This window comes from Nannospalax galili, unplaced genomic scaffold (assembly GCF_000622305.1).
Source record: "Nannospalax galili isolate Female #2095 unplaced genomic scaffold, S.galili_v1.0 scaffold247, whole genome shotgun sequence".
NCBI lineage: Eukaryota > Metazoa > Chordata > Mammalia > Rodentia > Spalacidae > Nannospalax > Nannospalax galili.
This window is the reverse complement of record NW_008356952.1, coordinates 599084-618266: the sequence shown is the minus strand read 5'-3', so window position 1 is coordinate 618266 and position 19183 is coordinate 599084. Positions and strand designations below refer to the sequence as shown.

At 38.7% G+C, this 19183-nt stretch overlaps 1 protein-coding gene across 2 annotated transcripts in view; it reads left to right on the top strand.

The window, feature by feature from the left end:
• The window catches only part of Cops5 (COP9 signalosome subunit 5), a 21700-nt gene extending 13121 nt beyond the window's left edge, over window positions 1–8579 (top strand). For both annotated transcript variants that reach the window (XM_008854772.3, XM_008854773.3), the window contains exons 6-8: window positions 2315–2426; window positions 5314–5462; window positions 8340–8579. In XM_008854772.3, coding sequence (XP_008852994.1) covers window positions 2315–2426; window positions 5314–5462; window positions 8340–8424 — 346 coding nt within the window. In that variant the 3' untranslated portion in view covers window positions 8425–8579. The remainder of the gene's footprint in view (window positions 1–2314; window positions 2427–5313; window positions 5463–8339) is intronic.
• Window positions 8580–19183: the final 10604 nt, after the last annotated feature.

The following is a 19183-nucleotide window of genomic DNA, read 5'->3' as shown; positions in this document are numbered from 1 at the left end:
CATATATAAATATAATATATTTTGATCATATTCCCAATTTCCCTTTTATCTACCTGACTTGATCTCCTTCCGCTTCCACCTCATCATCCTAATGTTCTCAAGTCTTTTGTGGGGGGTTTTGTGGGGTTGTTTGTTTGTTTGTTTGTTTGTTCTCTTGTTTTTATTTTTTATTTTTATTTTTTTTTATTTTTTACAATCTAATGAGTGGCACATGCTTATAGAAGCATGACTGTCTTACCAGTGAGTGCACATTAAAGAAAATGTCCTTCCTGGGCTGGAGAAATGGCTCAGTAAGAACCCTGGCTACTCTTGCAGAGGACCCAGGTTTAATACCCAGCACCTACACAGTACCTAACATCCATTAGTAACTCCAGTTTGAGGGGATGTGTCGCCCTCTTCTGTCCTCCACATTCATTCCATGCACATGGTACACCCACATACATGTAGGCAAAAGTCATACATGTGGGTGCTGGGAACTGAATCCGGGTCCTCTGCAAGAGCAGTCAGTGCTCTTAACTGCTGAGCCATCCCTCCAGCCCTGATTCTACTCCTAAGGGAATCATTATTGGAGGTGGAGAGGAAGCTCAGCAATTAAGAGCACTTGTTGCTCTTGCAAGAGGACCCAGTTCAGTTCATTCTCAGCACCCAATGCTGGTATGCATCTCACAAACACCTTTAACTCCAGTTCCAGGGGATCTGATGCCCTCTTCTGGTCTCTGCATATACATGGTACACTAACATACATGCAGACATATACATAAAGACTATACATCTTAAAAGAAAAAAAAACTACTTACCTAATTTTTCATTGTTATCTGGTTCATTTTATATGTGCACTGTAGTATCACTGAGTGTATTTCATTACATTTAACTTTTTTAGAGTCATATGAATGGTGAGTTCGTCAAAGTAAAGAAGTTTCTTGTTTCTTTTCTTTTTTTTTTTCGGTTTTTTTGAGACAGGGTCTCCCTGTAGCCCCAGCTGGCCTAGAACTCACTATGTAGACCAAGCTGGCCTGGAATTCACAGAGATCTGCCTGCCTCTGCCTTCCAAGTGCTGGAATTAAAGGTGCGTGCCACCAAGCCTGGATCTTGTGTTTCTTTTTATCCATTGGTTTACAGAACCTACTAAAATATTTAAATATTTATCATTTAAAAAATAAGGGCAGGGGTTGGAGAGATGGCTCAGTGGTTAAGAACACTGGCTGTTCTTGCAGAAGACCCGGGCTCAAATCCCAGCACCCACATGGCAGCTAACAACTATCCATAACTCCAGTTCCAGGGGATCCGACAGCCTTTTCTGTCCTCTGCAGGCATTGCACGACATGGGTATACTTACTTACATGCAGGCATAACACTCGTACACATAAAATAAAAATAAATTTTAAAAAATAAGGCCAGACAGTTATGGTGGTACATGTCTTTAATCTCAGTTCTAGAGAGGCAGAGGCAGGCGTATCTATGTGAGTTTGAGGCCAGCCCGGTCTTCATAATGAGTTTCAGGCCAGCCAAAGCTACATACTGAGACATTTCTTTACCAAAAAAAAAAAGGGTATGTTTTTCAGACATTTAACCAAATTTCCTTTGATACACCCTGATTATAAATTAAGCACTTTTGGAAGCAGTAGAAATTCTTCTAGGCACCCTAGGACCCACTTCAAGGTATACTTTTCCCGGGCCTAACTAAAGAAAGGCAGGAATGGGGAATCCACCTGTCATTTTCAGTGTTTTTACAAAGATTAAACAGACTTGAAGCTGACTCTAGTCAGGGAGCTCATTTAGCTTATGTGTTATTCACTGAAATTTATGAACTCAACATGAATCAGTGTGTGTCACTTAGAAATCTGATTGTTGGGGCTGGAGAGATAGCTCAATGGTTAAGAGCACTGGCTGTGCTTGCAGAAGACCTGGGTTCAAATCCTAGCACCCACATGGTAGCTAACAACTGTCCATAACTCCAATTCTAGGGGATCTGATGCCCTCTTCTGTCCTCTGTGGGCACTGCACAACATGGGTGCATTTACAAGCCATAACACTCATATACATAAAATTAAAAAAAAAAATTCTGATTGTTACTTGTGCTTAGAAATTTCGGGGTACTGCAAAAGGAAAACAATATATATAAAACAAGGGAGGTTAATAGAAGATTTGAAACCACATCACTGAAGAAAAAGGAAACTATATTTGCCCATTGACTGGCTGATCTACATGACTATCTGAATTTAAAATAAAACTTGCTAAAAGTAGCCAAGACATTTATGTGATGTAACTGTACTTTTTTTTTTTCACTTGCCCAATTTGTGCTTTTTTTTCATAGATACTATGCCTTAGAAGTCTCATATTTCAAATCTTCTTTGGATCGCAAACTCCTCGAGCTTTTGTGGAATAAGTATTGGGTGAATACACTGAGTTCCTCTAGCTTGCTTACTGTAAGTACTGTACTTGTGGGGCCTGAACTGAATTTGGTTTTGGTTTTAGTTTTTGAGATAGTCTTACTCTGCATCCCAAGCTCGACTCAAACTCATGATCCTCTAATCTCAGTCTCTTATTTTTTTTTATAATTTTTTAACTATATTTGTTTGTATGTGCTCATGGACAGAGCACCCATGGGAAGGTTAAAGGACAACTCATGGGAATCAGTTCTCTCCTTCTACCATGTGGGTCCCAGGAATCGAACTCAGGTTGTTAGGCATAGCAGTAAACACCCGTTACCCACCAAGCCATCCCACTGGTCCCTGACCGCAACCTCTTGATTGTTAGAATTCTGGACCAAGCACATTCTGAAGCTTTATATAAACACAAGCAGATCTACCTTCTCAGCAATCCCACTGCCTGATCTTATTGTATTCTAGCACTGAATATATGAGAACATTAATAACTGGGACATGTTTAAATAACAAGGCACCTTTACTCACTGAGACATCTCACTGGTCAAAATTTTTCAGGTTTTTTTGAGGTAAGATCTTGCCTTATATAGCCAAAACTAGCCTGGAACTCACTCTATAGCCATGGCTAGCTTTGATTAAAATTATAGTCTCAAACCCGTGAGATGGCTCAATGGGTTAAGGCACTTGTCACAAAGCCTGATGACCTAAGATTGATCCCCAGGACCCACATGGCAGGAGAGAACCAGCTCCTCAAAGTTGTCCTCTGACCTCCACAGGTGTGTTGTAGCATTCACACACACACACACACACACACACACACACATACACACAAAAAATAAGAGCACAAAAAAATATTTTAAACACTGTTGTGAATATTGATGAGTTTCATTCTCAGCAGCATATGGACCAGGCACAGTGGGGCAAGACTGTATCCTAGAACTCAGGAGGTAGAGGCAGAAAGATTAGAAGTTCAAGGTCATTTTCAGCTACACATACACACACACACACACACACACACACACACACACACATACACACAATAAATAAGTGCAATTAAAACTTTTTTAAGCAGTGTTGAAGATGGTTCAGTGGTTAAGAGCTGACCACTCTTGCATAGGACCTGAGCAGTCCCTAGCACCCACATGGTGGCTAACAACCATGTGTAGTAACTCCAGCTCCAGGGGATCTGATACCCTCTTCTGAACCCTGCAGGCATTGCATGCACATAGTTCATTAACATACATGCAGGCAAAACACGCATGTACATAAAATAAAAATTAGAAAAATATTTTTTAGACTTTTTTAAAATGAAAAATCTCAATTCTCTTGTCTCACAGTTCTCTTATCTCTCCTTCCTATGAACTTGGATTATAGGCATGGACCACCATACATGACTTTTTTAAAATTTATACTACAAATAAAAAAGACAAAAATCTTTTAAAAGTATTACAGTTAACCAAGCATGGTGATACATACCTGCAGTCTTGGCCAAACAGTGAGTTAGAGGCCAGCCTGGGCTACATGAGACTCTGTCTCTCAAATAAAATAAAAATATTACAGTTAAGGCTGGGGATATCGTACAGTGGTAGAACATGCTTGCATAGCATATACAAGGCCCTGGGTTCAATCTGTAGCACCACTCTTGATATTATGATATTGTGTGTATGCGTGTGCATGCATGTGTCTGTGCACGCATGTGTGTGTGTGTGTGTGTGTGTCACAGTTAAATGTATGTATGTAACTTGAATTTTTTCTGTGTAAAATATGTAATATGAAAGAAAAGCAGTAAGCATACTACAGCTCTCAGATGTAGGTATGAATGTGAGCATACAGCAGTACTCTACTAAGAACAATACAAAACTAGCTGATCGTTATGAAGCGATGCTATGTGCCATGGACAGCCCAAAGAGCTTTATGTACTTTCATTTTCATAATGGCTTTACCGTAAAAATTATTGCCACCCTCTTTCATTTTCAAAAAGGATCCAGAAGGCATGTTCCACGCTTCCCAGCTGATCTGCAGCAGGACCAGAACCTTCCCTCACATATATGTACCTCAAAGCCTTCCATAATAGCAATACTAGATTTAAGTAATTAGATAAGTTCTGAATTTCATCTTGAAAAGCTTTCTTTTTTTTAATATTTTATTATTTTATATGTATGCGTGTATTGCCTGCATGTAGGAAAGTGCGCCCATGCCGTGCAATGCCCATGGAGGACAGAAGAGGTTGTCAGATCCCCTGGAACTGGAGCTATGGACTGTTGTTAGCTGCCGTGTCAGTGCTGGGATTCAAACTGGGGTCTTCTGCAAGAACAACCTGTATTCTTAACGGCTGAGCCATCTCTCTAGTCCTTTCTTAAAAAGCTTTCAAACCATGCCTTGATATTTCCTAAAAAAAACTGCAATGAGAGCCGGGCGTGGTGGCACTTGGGAAGCAGGCAGTGAATCTCTCTGAGTTCTAGGCCAGCCTGATCTCCATTGGGAATCCAGGTCAGCTATGACTACAGAGAGACCCTGTCTCAAAAAGACCAAAAAAAAAGAAATCTGCAATGAAATTGATGAATTTTAGGAGTACATTTTGCAGCTGTAACTTGACTTCTTCACTGTCTATCCATTTCATTCTTATAGTGCAATTCTTTTAAGTAAAATATTCTAGGTAGAAATACAGGTTTTTAGACAGAACTAGTGGTGCACATTGCACTCCCCGCTGCTAAGGACCAAAGAGTATGAGGCCAATTTGGGCAACCAGCAAGACCCTGTCTCAAACGAATAAAAAGTTGTGGGGCTCTTAACTGAATGATAGAGTACTTGGGTAGTGTGTGCATGGTCCCTGGTGGCATTCTTGGCCCTGGGGAAAAAAAACCAAAGAGAATTCTTTTTTAATAGTGGCCTTGTATCATACAATGACACAATACCATTTTCTCCACAGAATGCAGATTATACCACTGGTCAGGTATTTGATTTGTCTGAAAAGTTAGAGCAATCTGAAGCCCAACTGGGACGGGGGAGTTTCATGTTGGGTTTAGAAACACATGACCGGAAATCAGAAGACAAACTCGCCAAAGCTACTAGAGACAGGTAAGAGTCAATCTGGAAGATTCCTGCTGCTGACTCTCAAAATTTGCAAATGGTAGAATTCAAATCCCTCATGGTTCAGTTTAGTTACTCTTAGGATGATGCCTGAATATTGTCTGCTTAGACCTTTAAAAATTGTTGATACAAGCCGGGCTTGGTGGCGCACATGGGAAGCAGAGACAGGCGGATCATCTGTGAGTTCGAGGCCAGCCTGGTCTACAGAGTGAGGTCCAGGCAGCTGGAGCTACAGGGAGACCCTGTCTCAAAAAGACAAAAAAAAAAAAAATTGTTGACACATGAATTTAAATTTACAGTTTGAAATTTTAGGAGACACTAAGCAAAATATTAAAGGCTTAAATCAAAGATCTAAAATATTACAGAGACTGCCTAATCTCCTTTTCAAGGTTTAGCTGCGTAGTATAAAAGGAAAGCTGTTCACTCACTGGATTTTTTTTTTTTTTTAAGGAAAAACAAAGCTTTCAAACCATGCCTTAACATTTCCTGATCATTGTCTAAAGAAGTAAATTAAGACTTAATAAATTTACCAAATTTCAATTTTTCATAAACTTTTGCATTCTAAGATATTACGGAAAAGAGTATCTCTCTTAAATCTTCTCAAATTGTTCTTTCTGCAGTAATTTAGTATCCCATATTTTATTTCCTAAGTATTTTCTAGGAATTTGGGATAGGGTCTCTGATGATTTAGAAGATGTTAATGTTACCCTCTGATGCATAGACTATATAGGATTGAAAAGACTGACAAATGTTTGAGTTTTAGGGCTGTAGAGATGGCTCAGTGGTTTAGAACACTGCTCTTACAGAAGACCCCAGATTGGTTCCCAGTACCCACATGGTGGCAAACAATTATCTGTAACTCCAGTTCCAAGGGATCCGACACCCTCTTCTGACCTCCGTAGGCATTGCAAAACATGGGTACATTTACATGCAAGCAATACACTCATATGCATAAAATAAAAATATAATTTTTTTTGAGTTTTAATGTGATAAAGGCAGAAAGGAAGAGAACATTTTCTTATTTATATAAACTGATTCGTTGGTATCCATTTTAAGTTTGCTCTATAGGGAAAAGGAATGGTGAAGTTCATGTTATGTTACAAATATCTCATTCTCATGCTGAGATGTAGGTCAGTGGTAGAGCACTTGCCTCATATGCACAAGGCCACGGGTTCTATCCCAGCACCACAAAGCAAACAAGAAATACCTCATTGTCCTTCATGGACTTTGAGAAGATAGAGGGAATAGCCCGAATGAATGAAAGTTAGATTTTTCTTTGGCAGTAGATCTCATATTGTTGGTTTGGCTGTCTTTATGTCTATAATTCATAATTTATTTACAATTTTTTTCAGTGCTGGGGATGGACCCAGGACTTACACCTGCTAGGTAAATGCTCTACCACTAAGCTGCATCCCCAGCCAAGTTATTATGAAGCAAAAGTTTACGTTTAGGATTCTTCAGTTATAACAAGAAAAGTAGAAAGGACAAAGGTAGTAATACAAAAGTAAAAACATTTCTTTTGGGCTTAACTTTACGAGAATTGCATCATCTGTGAGAATATTGATCAGGTTTAGTCATTGTTTTTAATTTTTTTTTTAATCGCTTCTGAAATCTAAGTCCTTCACCCACTATGATGGTTTCAATGAACATATCCCCCATAGGCTCCAAGTATTTGGACATTTTTGTCCCCAGCTGGTGATCCACGGTTTGGGAGGTCTTAATAGGTGTGGCCATGCTGGAGGAAGCACTTCTCTGGGGGAGGGAAAAGTAACCGATATACCCACTAAACCTGTTTCTTATGATTATTTCAGGGAAAAGTAACAGAATTTTTTTAATTTTTTATTTAATTTTATTTTATGTGTATGAGCGTATTCTGCATATATGTAAATGCATCCATGTCATGCAGTGCCTGTGGAAGACAGAAGAGGGCATCAGGCATCAGCTTCCCTGGAACTGGATTTGAAGATGGTTGTTAGCCACCATGTGGATGTTGGGATTTGAACCTGGGTCTTCTGCAAGGACAGCCATTGCTCTTAATCACTGAGCCATCTCCAGCCCCTATTTTTCATTTTATGAGTTTTGCCTGCATGTATGTAAGTGCACCCATTTCATGCCATGCTGGCGGAAGCCAGAAGAGAGTGTTAGATCCCCTGGAACTGGAGTTACAAAGGGTTGTTGGCCACCATGTGGGTGCTGGAAACTGAGCCCAAGTCCTCTGCAAGAGCAGCCCAGTGCTATTAACCACTGAGCCATCTCTCCAGTCCCTAAAGAAACAGAATTCCTAAAAATTATTTTAATTATTCTTTAGAATAACAGATTTTTTAATTTGTTTATACTTCTCATGTGTGTGTGTGTGTCTGTCTGTCTGTCTGTGTCTGTGTGTGTGTGTAGGTCAGAGGACAACTTTGGGGAGTCTGTTCTCTCCTACCATGTGGATTCAGAGGATAGAACTCGGGTCCTTGGGCTTGGAAACAAGCACTTTTACCCTGTTGAGCTATCTTTCCAGCCACAGGAATATCAAATTTTAATGTAATAGAACCAGTATATAATATGGATTGACATATAATATTGATATATAATATACTATTTTAGTTGCCTTCTAAAACAACCTTTCCCAAAACTTCAGAGGTGTGGCAAAATTAACTTATAATCTTACATGGTCATTCATTTATGAAGGTTCTAGTAAGTAATGAAATGCTCAACAGAAATAGCAGAAGGTTAAAAATCACAAGAGAAAAATTGGTGTGATTTGAGGAATGTGGATAAAATCGAAAATCATGATTGAGAGTTCATTGAGGGAAAGGGAGAAACATGCATGTTTGAGGCAGCTTTCAGTTTGTGACATTATATATTTCTTCTTTCCAGCTGTAAAACCACCATAGAAGCCATCCATGGACTGATGTCTCAGGTTATTAAGGATAAACTGTTTAATCAAATTAACGTTGCTTAAGTTACCACTGAGTACTTTTCCCTGAAAGCTGGTATGTGAAAAAAAGCTCAAATAACACTTTCAAAACCAGTTACCAAAAATCTTGATTAGAAGAATAAGGTGCTCTGAAGTGTCCTGGATATTAACGTGCTTTAATAAAATTCTGTAAAGTGAAATTGTTCTCTCATTGTTTTGTGGGTGGGGTTGTATTATTTTTCTAGTATCTTTTAGTGCTCTTGATTTTGAGAGAAAAAAATATTTATTAGACTATTTCAATTTTTTATGAGTCTTGCCTTTCAATAGTAATCAAACAGTTTCAATATTGCATCACACAACAGTCAGAAACACTTCAATTTTGTTTGTACATTCTTTTGACAGTCTATTAATAAAAATATAACTTAATTTCTTTTCTGTTTTCTTTTACTTTCTTTTGCTTTTAAAACAGGTCTTACTATATAGCCCTAACTAGCCTGGGCTCAAACCCACAGTAATCCTGCTATGCCTCCCTAGTGCTAGGAATATAGGCATGTGCCACCACCCCTGGATTAACATTTTTATGTCCCTATGAAACGTTAGCCAAATTATAACATTTTATTTTCCTGAAAATCAAATTAACAATCTAGCACATACTATGTAGTCATTCATATATGTGCCAAGTTCCTTTCCTGAACCAAGCACACTATTACTTTCTGGAGATAGGTTAGCAGGCTAGATATAACACTGTCCTCACAGAACTTACTGTAAAGGCTAAAACTAAGCTGACAAGAACTTAAATATATTGCCTTAAAGAGAGATGAAGTGTGGTGGGGAACTCTAGGAAGAATGCTTTTGCAGAGGGATTAGTAAGGAAGACTTGCTGAAGATCACTTCAAAGCATATCCAGGCAGAAAAGCGAGTAGAGAGGCGGTGACGGTTACAAGCAAGGGAATACAACAGTGTGTGGGACAGGAAGCAAGGAACTGAGATTCTGTTAGAGGCTCAAGATTGTCCAGTAGCATGTGGGAAGTAACAGGAGCCAACAGAGGTGGGACAAAGGTAGCTCCTGCAAGTACCCTTGGAGTTGATCCTCACAGCACTGTTTAAACAGCAAAAATGGACTGCCTTGTCTTGCTTAGAGTTCTGTAGAGATGGGGTAAAGACTGGATGAGACTAGACGAGGACGAGGTAACTAAAGAGTAAGGAATGAGTGAAAGCATAAAGGTTTGTGGGGGGGGGGATGCTGTTTTTTTAATGGACAATAGGATGAGATCACAGGCACAGAAGAATAAGAAAGGAAAAAAAAAAAAAACCTAAAAGTGAACCTTTAAAAATGACTAAAGGTCCCAGCAAGATGGCTCAGAAGTAAAAGCACTTGCCACACAAGCCTGGTTGGTACTAGGAATTCAGTCTCTGGATTCTGACACAAGAGGAAGGAGTTGAAGTTGCCATGACGCAAAAGGCAGATAACATAAGCTTCCTTTCATGTAACATCTACTTATATATACATATCTATGGGGCATGAATGTTGCAGGAGGACTATTTGGAAAGGAGGAGGAGAGAAACGAGAGGGTTTAAGGAGAAAGAAGTCATGAGGAGTGAACATGGACAAACAACATCCATCATTGTATAATGATTGTATACTAATACAGCCTCTTCTGTCCTCCACGGGCATTGCACGACACAGGTGCACTTACCTACATGCAGGCATAGCACATACACATGAAACAAAGTAAAAAAAAAAAAAAAACATTTTTTAAAAATGTTTTAAAACAGCTTTCATGTCAAGACCTAACTACAGTTATTAATGTTTAACTTGACATTGGTAACCTAGTCAATTAAGATATCTGTAAGACAGAAAATAGCTAGCTTATATAAGAATTAGCAAGAGAAAAACTTTCTGTTCTAAATTCACTGGACTCACTTTGAGAAGTATAAATGTAGCAATAACAATACCTAGTTGGTAACAAAAAGAAAACAAAAATAACTTGCTTAAATAAAAAGATTTGCCTGGTTCACAGAGTACAGAATCATATTTGGCTGTAGCACTGTTGCATGAGATTTCCTATTGGGGTTCTCAGCTCTGCCCTCCAGATATTACCCCAAACCTCTAGCTAAGTTTCCCCCACTGGCGGTATACCTCACCCCTTGGGGGGAAAAGCCATTCATCAGAGTCAAAATAAGCTGCTGATTTCACTTGATTTGCCTAACCCAGGTCATGAGCCCTGACGAGGAATTGTACACAACTGTGTAAGACCATTTACAGCCTACCCTAAGCCTGGAAGGTGTCAGTGACCCAAACTGCATGATTATACACAGTAAATACCACAGGGATAACCTGGTGCCCCCTCAATCAACCTTGTTTTTGAAGCTACCTATCACTAAAGGTTTTGGTTTTGGTTTGTTTTTTTGAGGGGGGGTGTTGCTATGTAACATCTCAGTCTCAAACTCACTCCCACATCAGCCTCTGGAGGGCTGGGATTCAGGCATATGCCATTGTGTGAGGGTCTTTTTTTTTTTTTTCTCCCATATCTGTAAGTTTTAATATATTTTCATGAGCATGTTTCTTATATAAATACTCCAATTTATAACGGTTTTTAGGAGATTAGGTTTCAATTTGCAGTCATAAACCAAGCCATGAGATGGGGTTTGCTGTTTCCTGTGAAGTATTGTCTTACAGCCATGAGCTAGTCAGGAGCTGAAAAGGCCATTTTCCTGAGTGAAGTCCCTTTTATTCAGTTTCACATTTTTCAGAGATAATTTCTCTCTTTTGTGATGATATACAGGAAATGTCTATCTTCACACAAAAATGTAATCCCCATGTCCAAGTAATAAAAGGAGCTAGAGCAGGACTTGGATCCCAGGCTGGAGCAGAGATGGGAGAGAAATCAGTGCATAGGAAGTAGGGACGACAGCCAGTGAAGGAGGCCAGGAAGAGCACAGAATCGAGTATTCCAAACCTTCCAGCTTGTTTTAATAGCTCAAGGTCCAACTTCCAAACCAACTACATGAACACACACAAGTATATGCATGTGTATTTGAGAATTTAGGCATGTAGTACCATTTTTACATTGCATTGTCCAGTTATTTGCTAGCATACCACACGTTATTTTAAAAACAGGAACAAAAGAGCCAGTAAGAGAAGAGAAATTACTTCTGCTCTGTTGTTTCTGAAACTGAAAAAGCTCTGAGACCAAATGCCCCTTGCTCCTTTTGAGAGATCAAGTCTGAACATTGTTGGCACAAATTAGCATGACTACCTGGCATTCAGGACATTGAAAAATCACTGCATTGCACAATAGAATAACAAACTGGCCAATAGAACAGCCACTTAAAAATAAACAGTATAAGTAACTTCACATGAATCAGAGAAACTGTTTAGAAGTTGGAGTGCTGCATGTAACAGGCTCAGAGTTTCCAGAACCATTCTGTGAGTGATGAGGTACAGATGCATAAGTCAGGCATGCAGGGAGGAGTTCATTTATATTACTAAGTCTGCACTGTATCCATATGGAACTGTAACTAAACTTAACATAGGCTGTTAAGTTTGCAAGGTTTCTTTCTGTATTTCTGGAATGTTTTCCTTATAACCTAAGGCATATATTGGTGAGCAATGTGGTTGTTTGGGTTTTGAAGACAGGAAAATATATATTACACAGAATGATGGTTCATTTTTTGCTTATCCTTAGGATATAAGTAACATATAATCATTCAAGTTATGATGAGGTAACTGTCATCCACTGTTTAATAATTGGTATGTCTATGTCATTGTGTTTGCAAAATAATAGGAAACTAGAAATCCGGTTGTGTGTTCTCTCATTTTGACCAATTTTTAGTAAAAGTTCCAACAGCAAATAACTGTACCTTCATATGGGCCAAAATACTAGTTGAAGGAGTTCAAGAAACTTCTACTGAGTGAATCAGTCTGGAAGTTTCTAAAGTTTTTAAACCTTTTATCCAGATATTGGTGGCAAAAATACCATTCATCTTTGTAAACAAAGTCATAGTCTCATTTTAGAAAATGAATATGAAATTTGGACTGTTACCAGACTGGCATATTAATACTTTTGATCTCAGAAAGCAGATTATTTAAAATAAATAAATAAATAAGTAAAGAAAGAAAGAAAGAAAGAAAGAAAGAAAGAAAGAAAGAAAGAAAGAAAGAAAAGAAAAAGAAAGGAAGGAAGGAAGGAATCAGGAACTCTGTCATTTCAGGTCAAATTTGGGAGGAAATGATTAAAATGATAGCCTGATAACTAACACCAATGATTAATTGCTTTTTCAACATGGATTATCTTGGTGCCAAAAACTTTGGAACAATTGCCTAAAAAATTGGAGAGTCCCTGATGTCAGTACTCATATTTTCTTTGGATTACACTAAGCAATTATGCTAAACTTTCTAATGACTGAGTAAAATGGCATTGTGCCTTGAGGCACATTTTGATGAACTACAGTTGTACTTTTCAAAAACCTAAGAGGCATATGCATGAAGAAGTGCACTATGTAGAACAGAGTTGTGTTTGACCTTTCTGTTGGATTTTAGAAGATTATAAATATCTATCATGAAACTCTGAATATGTTTGCCATTGGTAAGTAAAGCATCTGTTTACCAATTGTCATAAACTCATCTCTAAACAAATGTTTAATTTTTCATTTTTGCTCCTTTAACTTTCTACTTCATACCTCTGCTCATACTCACTTCCACTTATCATTTGTATTAAGTTGCTAATTGTGCCCTTTTTAACATATATATGTTGATCTTTCATTTTTTTACTTCAAATTCTATATAATCCATCTGTCATTTTTTTCATGACTTTTTTTAGCATAATTGAGGCAGTTAGGTTTCTGGATTTATAATAACACTAAAAAACTAATTTATGATTATATGTACAAGGACAAACTGTCTAATATAACCACAACCATCTAAAATGTAGGTTCAGGAAAGTTAACTATGTGCAAATAATGTCATAATTGCACTAAAAACCACTTCTTTTTTTTTTTTGGTCTTTTTGAGACAGGGTCTCCCTGTAGCCCCAGCTGTCCTGGAAATTACTATGTAGACCAGGCTGGCCTTGAACTCATAGAGATCCGCCTGCCTCTGCCTCCCACATGCTGGGATTAAAGGCGTGCACCACCACGCCCGGCCCTTAAAAACCACTTTTTAAAATATTATTTTTGTGCCAGGGAGCATGATGGCGCATGCCTGTAGTCCCAGCACTTGGGAGGCAGAGGCAGGCAGATGGATCTCTGTGAGTTCAAGGCCAGCCTGGTCTACATAGTGAGTTCCAGGACAGCTCGGGCTATAAGGAGACCCTGTCTCAAAAAGACCAAAAATTAAAAAATAAAAAATAAAAATATATATATATATAATTTTTGTTATGTGTATGAATATGTGCCTGCATGTATGTATGTGCATCACATGCATGCCTGGTGCCCATGAAGGCCAGAGAGAGGGTATGTGATAGCCTGGAACTGGGGTTACAGGTGGTTGTTAGCTGCCATGTGGATGCAGGGAGCCGAACCCAGGTCTTTTGGAAAAGCAGCCAGTGCTCTTAATTGCTGATCCATCTCTCCAGTCCTACTGAACACCACTTTTTAGGGGAGATTATTTCAGGCTCACTAATCTTAATATTTAAAGTAAACCAGGTATGGTGGCACATGCCTATAATCCCAGCATGTAAGAGATGGAGGCAGGAGGATCAGAGTTCAAAGCCAGCCTTGACTATATAGTGAATGAGATCCTATCTTAAAACAAAAAAAAAAAAGGCTGGACTTGTGGTTTAGTTGGTAGAGGATTTGGCTGACATATGCAGAGTCCTGGGTACCATTCCCAGTACCACATGAACTGTGATGGTACATGCCTGTAATCCCAGCAGGAGGATCACAAGTTCAAGGTTGTAAGTTCTTAGCTACATAGGAAGTTTGCGGCCAGCCTGGGCCACATGAGACCCTTAAAAAACTAAATATCACAGCACTTAAAACTAAGGAACTAAGAACTATTGAACTGGCAATTCATCAACACTATGAACACTTATAGTTGCTGGAAAATCTAAAACTAATTAATATGTGCTTTGCCTGTTTCATTAAAGAGAAAAACTAAGATAAAACTTATATTGAATATGAGAATTTCGAACACAAGTTAAAATGATATTTTTTTAATTCTCAGGGGCTCCTCAGATTGCTCAGGACATCATCAATAACTATGACATGAATATTACACTATACATGTTCTGTCAGGATTCTGAATTTTAACTGATAAGAAAGTGACACTTGGAGCTGGAGAGATATCTCACAGTTAAGAACACTGGTTGTTCTTGCAGAAGACCAGAGTTCGAACCCCAGCACCCACATGGCAGCTAACAACTGTCCATAACTTCAGTTCCAGGTGATCTGACAGCTTCTTCTGTCCCCCATGGGCATAGCACAACACCAGTGCACTTACCTGCATGCAGGCAAAACACACATATAATAATAAATAAATAAATATTAAAAAAAAAAAAAAAGAAAGTGACATTTGCCTGGCATGGTGGCGCGAGCCTTTAATTCCAGTCCTTGGGAAGCAGAGGCTGGTGGATCTCTGTGAGAGATTGAGGCCAGTCTGGTCCCCATAGTAACTTCTAGGTGGGCTAAGACTAAAAAAAAATTTAAAAAAAAAAGAAAAGAAAAAGAAAGTGACAATTGCTCTGTCCAGACTCTTAATGCAATTTTGTTTTTCCTGTTAACAGAAAATTTAATTCATATGAGGTAATTGCTGCTATACATAAAAATTGAAATTTCTAGCTGAATGTGGTAGCACATGCCGTTCCTTTAATCTCTTTAAGTGGATCTCTTTAAGTTCAAGGCCAGCCTGGTCTACATAGAGAGTTCCAGGCCAGTTGGGGCTACAGGGAGACCCTGTCTCAAAAAGACCAAAAAAAAAAAGAAAAGAAAAAGAAATTTTTAGGTGAGCCTGGACCATACCTCTAAGTCTAGCTATTCAGGAGGCTGAGGCTAGGCTAGCCTGGGCAATTATCAAGGCCTGTCTCAAGATAAAAACATAAAAAAACAAATAAATAATAAAATAAATAAATAGGCTCAGGATATAATTCTCTGGTAAAGCACTGAGCACTTACCTAACATGTACAAGATCCTAGGTATAGCCCCAGTACCAAAGAAAAAGAAATACCCAAATTGCTTGCTGTAGCCTACAGGCCCTTCAGAATCTGGTTCCTGTTTTCTTCTCATTCTGTTTTCCCCTCCCTCACCATTCTCCACTCACACTGCCTTCTGTATCTTACCAGTTCTTTCCCCTTGAGACCCTCTCAGGCTTGGCCACTCATTCCTCAATAATTTCTCAGTTACCTGTCTCCCCTCATCATTATTTTCATCATCATGATCATTATTAATTTTTTGGCTAGCACACAAAAAAATGTTTCACTGTGGTATCCTCACGCCTATGTATCATACTTTGCCCTTATTCCCCATCTCCCTCTCCATCCTCTCTCCCCCTCTCCTCCTGTTTTCCTATCTTCCAACTCCCTCATCTTAAGGAAACATATCCTCTACCTCCCCTTCCTCCCCACTTTCTATACTCTAGTAACACACTCACCCTGTTGGTTTCCTTCACAGGATTTACTGAAACCTGAAATTATCCTGGCCACTGGTTTATTCACTTGTTCACTGTGTCCCTTAATGGAATGTATCTTCATGGAGCAAGTATTTGACCTAACTCAGTCGTTTATCCTTCTTCCCTTGAACAATACTCACATAGGCACCCTTTCTAAATATGTGTTCAGTGAAGAAGCAAATTCATTAGATATTTTCAATTTACTTTAAAGGAACATCAAAAGTATAATGTGTTTGACATGTGTTTGTGCCTTATCTTCTCCTAAAACGTTATAGGAGTAAAAAAGCTTAAAATTTGTATTTTTCAATGAAAGATTACTATTAAAAATATGCAGAAAGATTACATACTAGTAAAAATGGTGACTTTAAAAAATGAGCTTGACAGAATATAACTCTTGTCAAACAAGCTAACCAAAAACAGACAGAAATGCACAATTCAATAGAAGTACACAGATACATATTTTCACTTAAATGAATCCTTTCAAAAGAGATGAGGATAGAGTATTTTGCATTGCTGAGTTTCATGCTTAGCATCCATCTGTCACCAACTAATTAAACTTTTGTTGAACTTCTTATTGGCCTGAAAAACTTAAGCAAAGCTTTGGATCTCTACTAGAAGACAGAGGTTTCTCCATCTCTGATGCAAAAAGACTTTTAGTTTTATTTTGTTATTGTTGGGTTTTTGGTCTTTTTGAAACAGGATCTCCCTGTAGCCCCAGTTGGCTTGGAACTCACTATATAGACCAGGCTGGCCTTGAACTCACAGAGATCTGCCTGCCTCTGCCTCCCAAGTGCTGAGACTAAAGCGTGTGTCACCATGCCCAGCTGGTTTTATTTTCTAAAACAAGCAAAATCTGTCCCTGAAATTTGACCTAAATTTTTTTTTCTCTTTTCTTTTTGTTTTGTTTCATTTTTTGAGACAGGGTTTCCCTATAGCTCCAGCTGGCCTGGAACCTGCTATGTAGATCAAGCTAGCTTCAAACCCAGAGAGATCTGCCCGTCTCTGCCTCCTGAGTGCTGGTATTACAGGCATGTGCCACCATGCCCAGCTAACTTTTTCTTTTTTAAAAAACCTAAACCTGGGATGGATAGCTCAGTGGTTAAGAGCATTGGCTGCCCAGGTTTAATTCCTGGCACCCACAAGGCAGCCAACAACTGTAACTCTAGTTCCAGGGGAATCCGATGCTCTCTTCTGACTTTCATGGGCATTGCGAGACATGGGTACCCTTAACACACATGCAGGGATTACACTCATACACATAAAATAAAAATAACATTTTTAAAAAAAAAAAAGTAAACCTTTTCTGCAGTTACAAGTCCTTTTCTTGTTAAGTCCTTCCTGTAAGATGCAAATCATTAAACTAGTTACAATAAATTTTTAAGATATACAGAAGAGATAGCAGTGGAAATGTGTGCAAAATACTTTTCAGAAAATATCTTTTTACTGTAAATATATGATACAAATGTATCTTTTTGGTGATGAGGCTGATTTTCAGCTGAGCTATTTTTATTTATAGCCTATCTTATGCTATAAAATAAACATGTATTTGTTCTGGCTTAACCTCTGAGGGGTGGTAACCAGCTTAGAAAAGCATCGCTGTATATCAAACATATTAGAACATGAAAAAAATCTTTAAAAATGCAAATGAGTGGAACTTAAAAAGTAGCGCTTGCAAAGCCATTTCTGAGGTAAAGTGGATTTGAGTTGGTGGGTGAATATGGAATTAGTAGAATGTGAGCATGGTGGAGGTCACTGTCAGGCTCTACCCACTTGGTGTGGTCGAATGGACTGGACAAGACAGAAAAGAGAGGAAGCATATCCCATTAGTGTAGGAAAGAAGAGTTCACTTTTTCTTTTTTTGGTCTTTTTGAAACAGGGTCTCCCTGTAGCCCCAGCTGACCTGGAACTCACTATGTAGACCAGGCTGGCCTTGAACTCACAGAGATCCACCTGCCTCTGCCTCCCGAGCGCTGAGATTAAAGGCATGCGCCACCATGCCCGGCCCAAGTTCACTTTTTGAGAGGCTAAAGTTTTAACATCTCCAGGACATGCATACCCAGGTGGGCTGAATGTTTGGAAGCCAGTTGGATGCATAGATCTAAAACTCAGTAGAGCTATTTTATACATAAGTCTACATTTTCATCATTTACATGTATACAGTATATTATATAATAAATGACATCAATTGTAAGTTAGTATTGTAAATAAATTATGAAGTTCTCTGAAAATCATTTCTTGTTGGGGCCCATTCTGTATATGCAATTACATTAGAACCCTCGTCTTCTACAGAAGCTGTCAAATACATGACCATCTCTGGGTTACAGAAATCAGAAATGGGAACTGTCTCATTCATAACCAGAAGGACTTCCACCAACTTCCAGCTTCTATACATGGACAGTTTGCTAAGAAAGCTTTAATTCCAAGTAAGTTACCACCTGCTGTAGTCACTTTAAATTCTCTTCTCTGAGCATGCATTCAAAATGTCCTGAGAAAATGGGAACCATGACCCAAATCTTTGAATAAACTTTCTTTCCTTAAGGGCATTTTTCTCATTGTTTTATATGCTAGTTAGTTATTGCTGCATAGCAAATCACCCAAAACTTAGAGGATTAAATCAATACAAAACACACTTTTATCACTGTAAAGATTTCATGAGCTAGAAGTCTAGGTCCTGTGCTTCAGGGCCTCTCACAAGACTACAACCCAGTCTTGCCCAGAGATGAGGTCCATCTCAACATTTGACTGGGAAAGGATTAACTTTATAGCTCAAACAGGAGTTGTTGCCATTCAGTTTCTCATTAGACCAAATGTCTCTCTCTAGTTTGTCACTAGCTTTAGACTGGAGGCTACCCTCAGATCCTTGTCATGTGAGTTTTTCTAAATTATAGCTTGTTTTATCAAAGAGTGCAGCCCACAATTGCTATGAAGAAACTGCTAACAAGACAGAAATCACAATCTTTTGTAACCTAATTATCAGAATGACATCCTATAATTTCCCCTTATTCTGTTGACTAGAGTAAGTCACTAGGTCTAGCCTGTACTCATGGGAAAGGATCATTCAAGGGCATGGATACCTAGAGGTATGGCATCTTTTGAAGTCTGACTATCAGATCACTAGTATTTACCAGTCTTAAAAATTAAGACAAGGGGCTGGAGAGATGGCTTAGCAGTTAAGAGCACTGACTGCTCTTCCAGAGG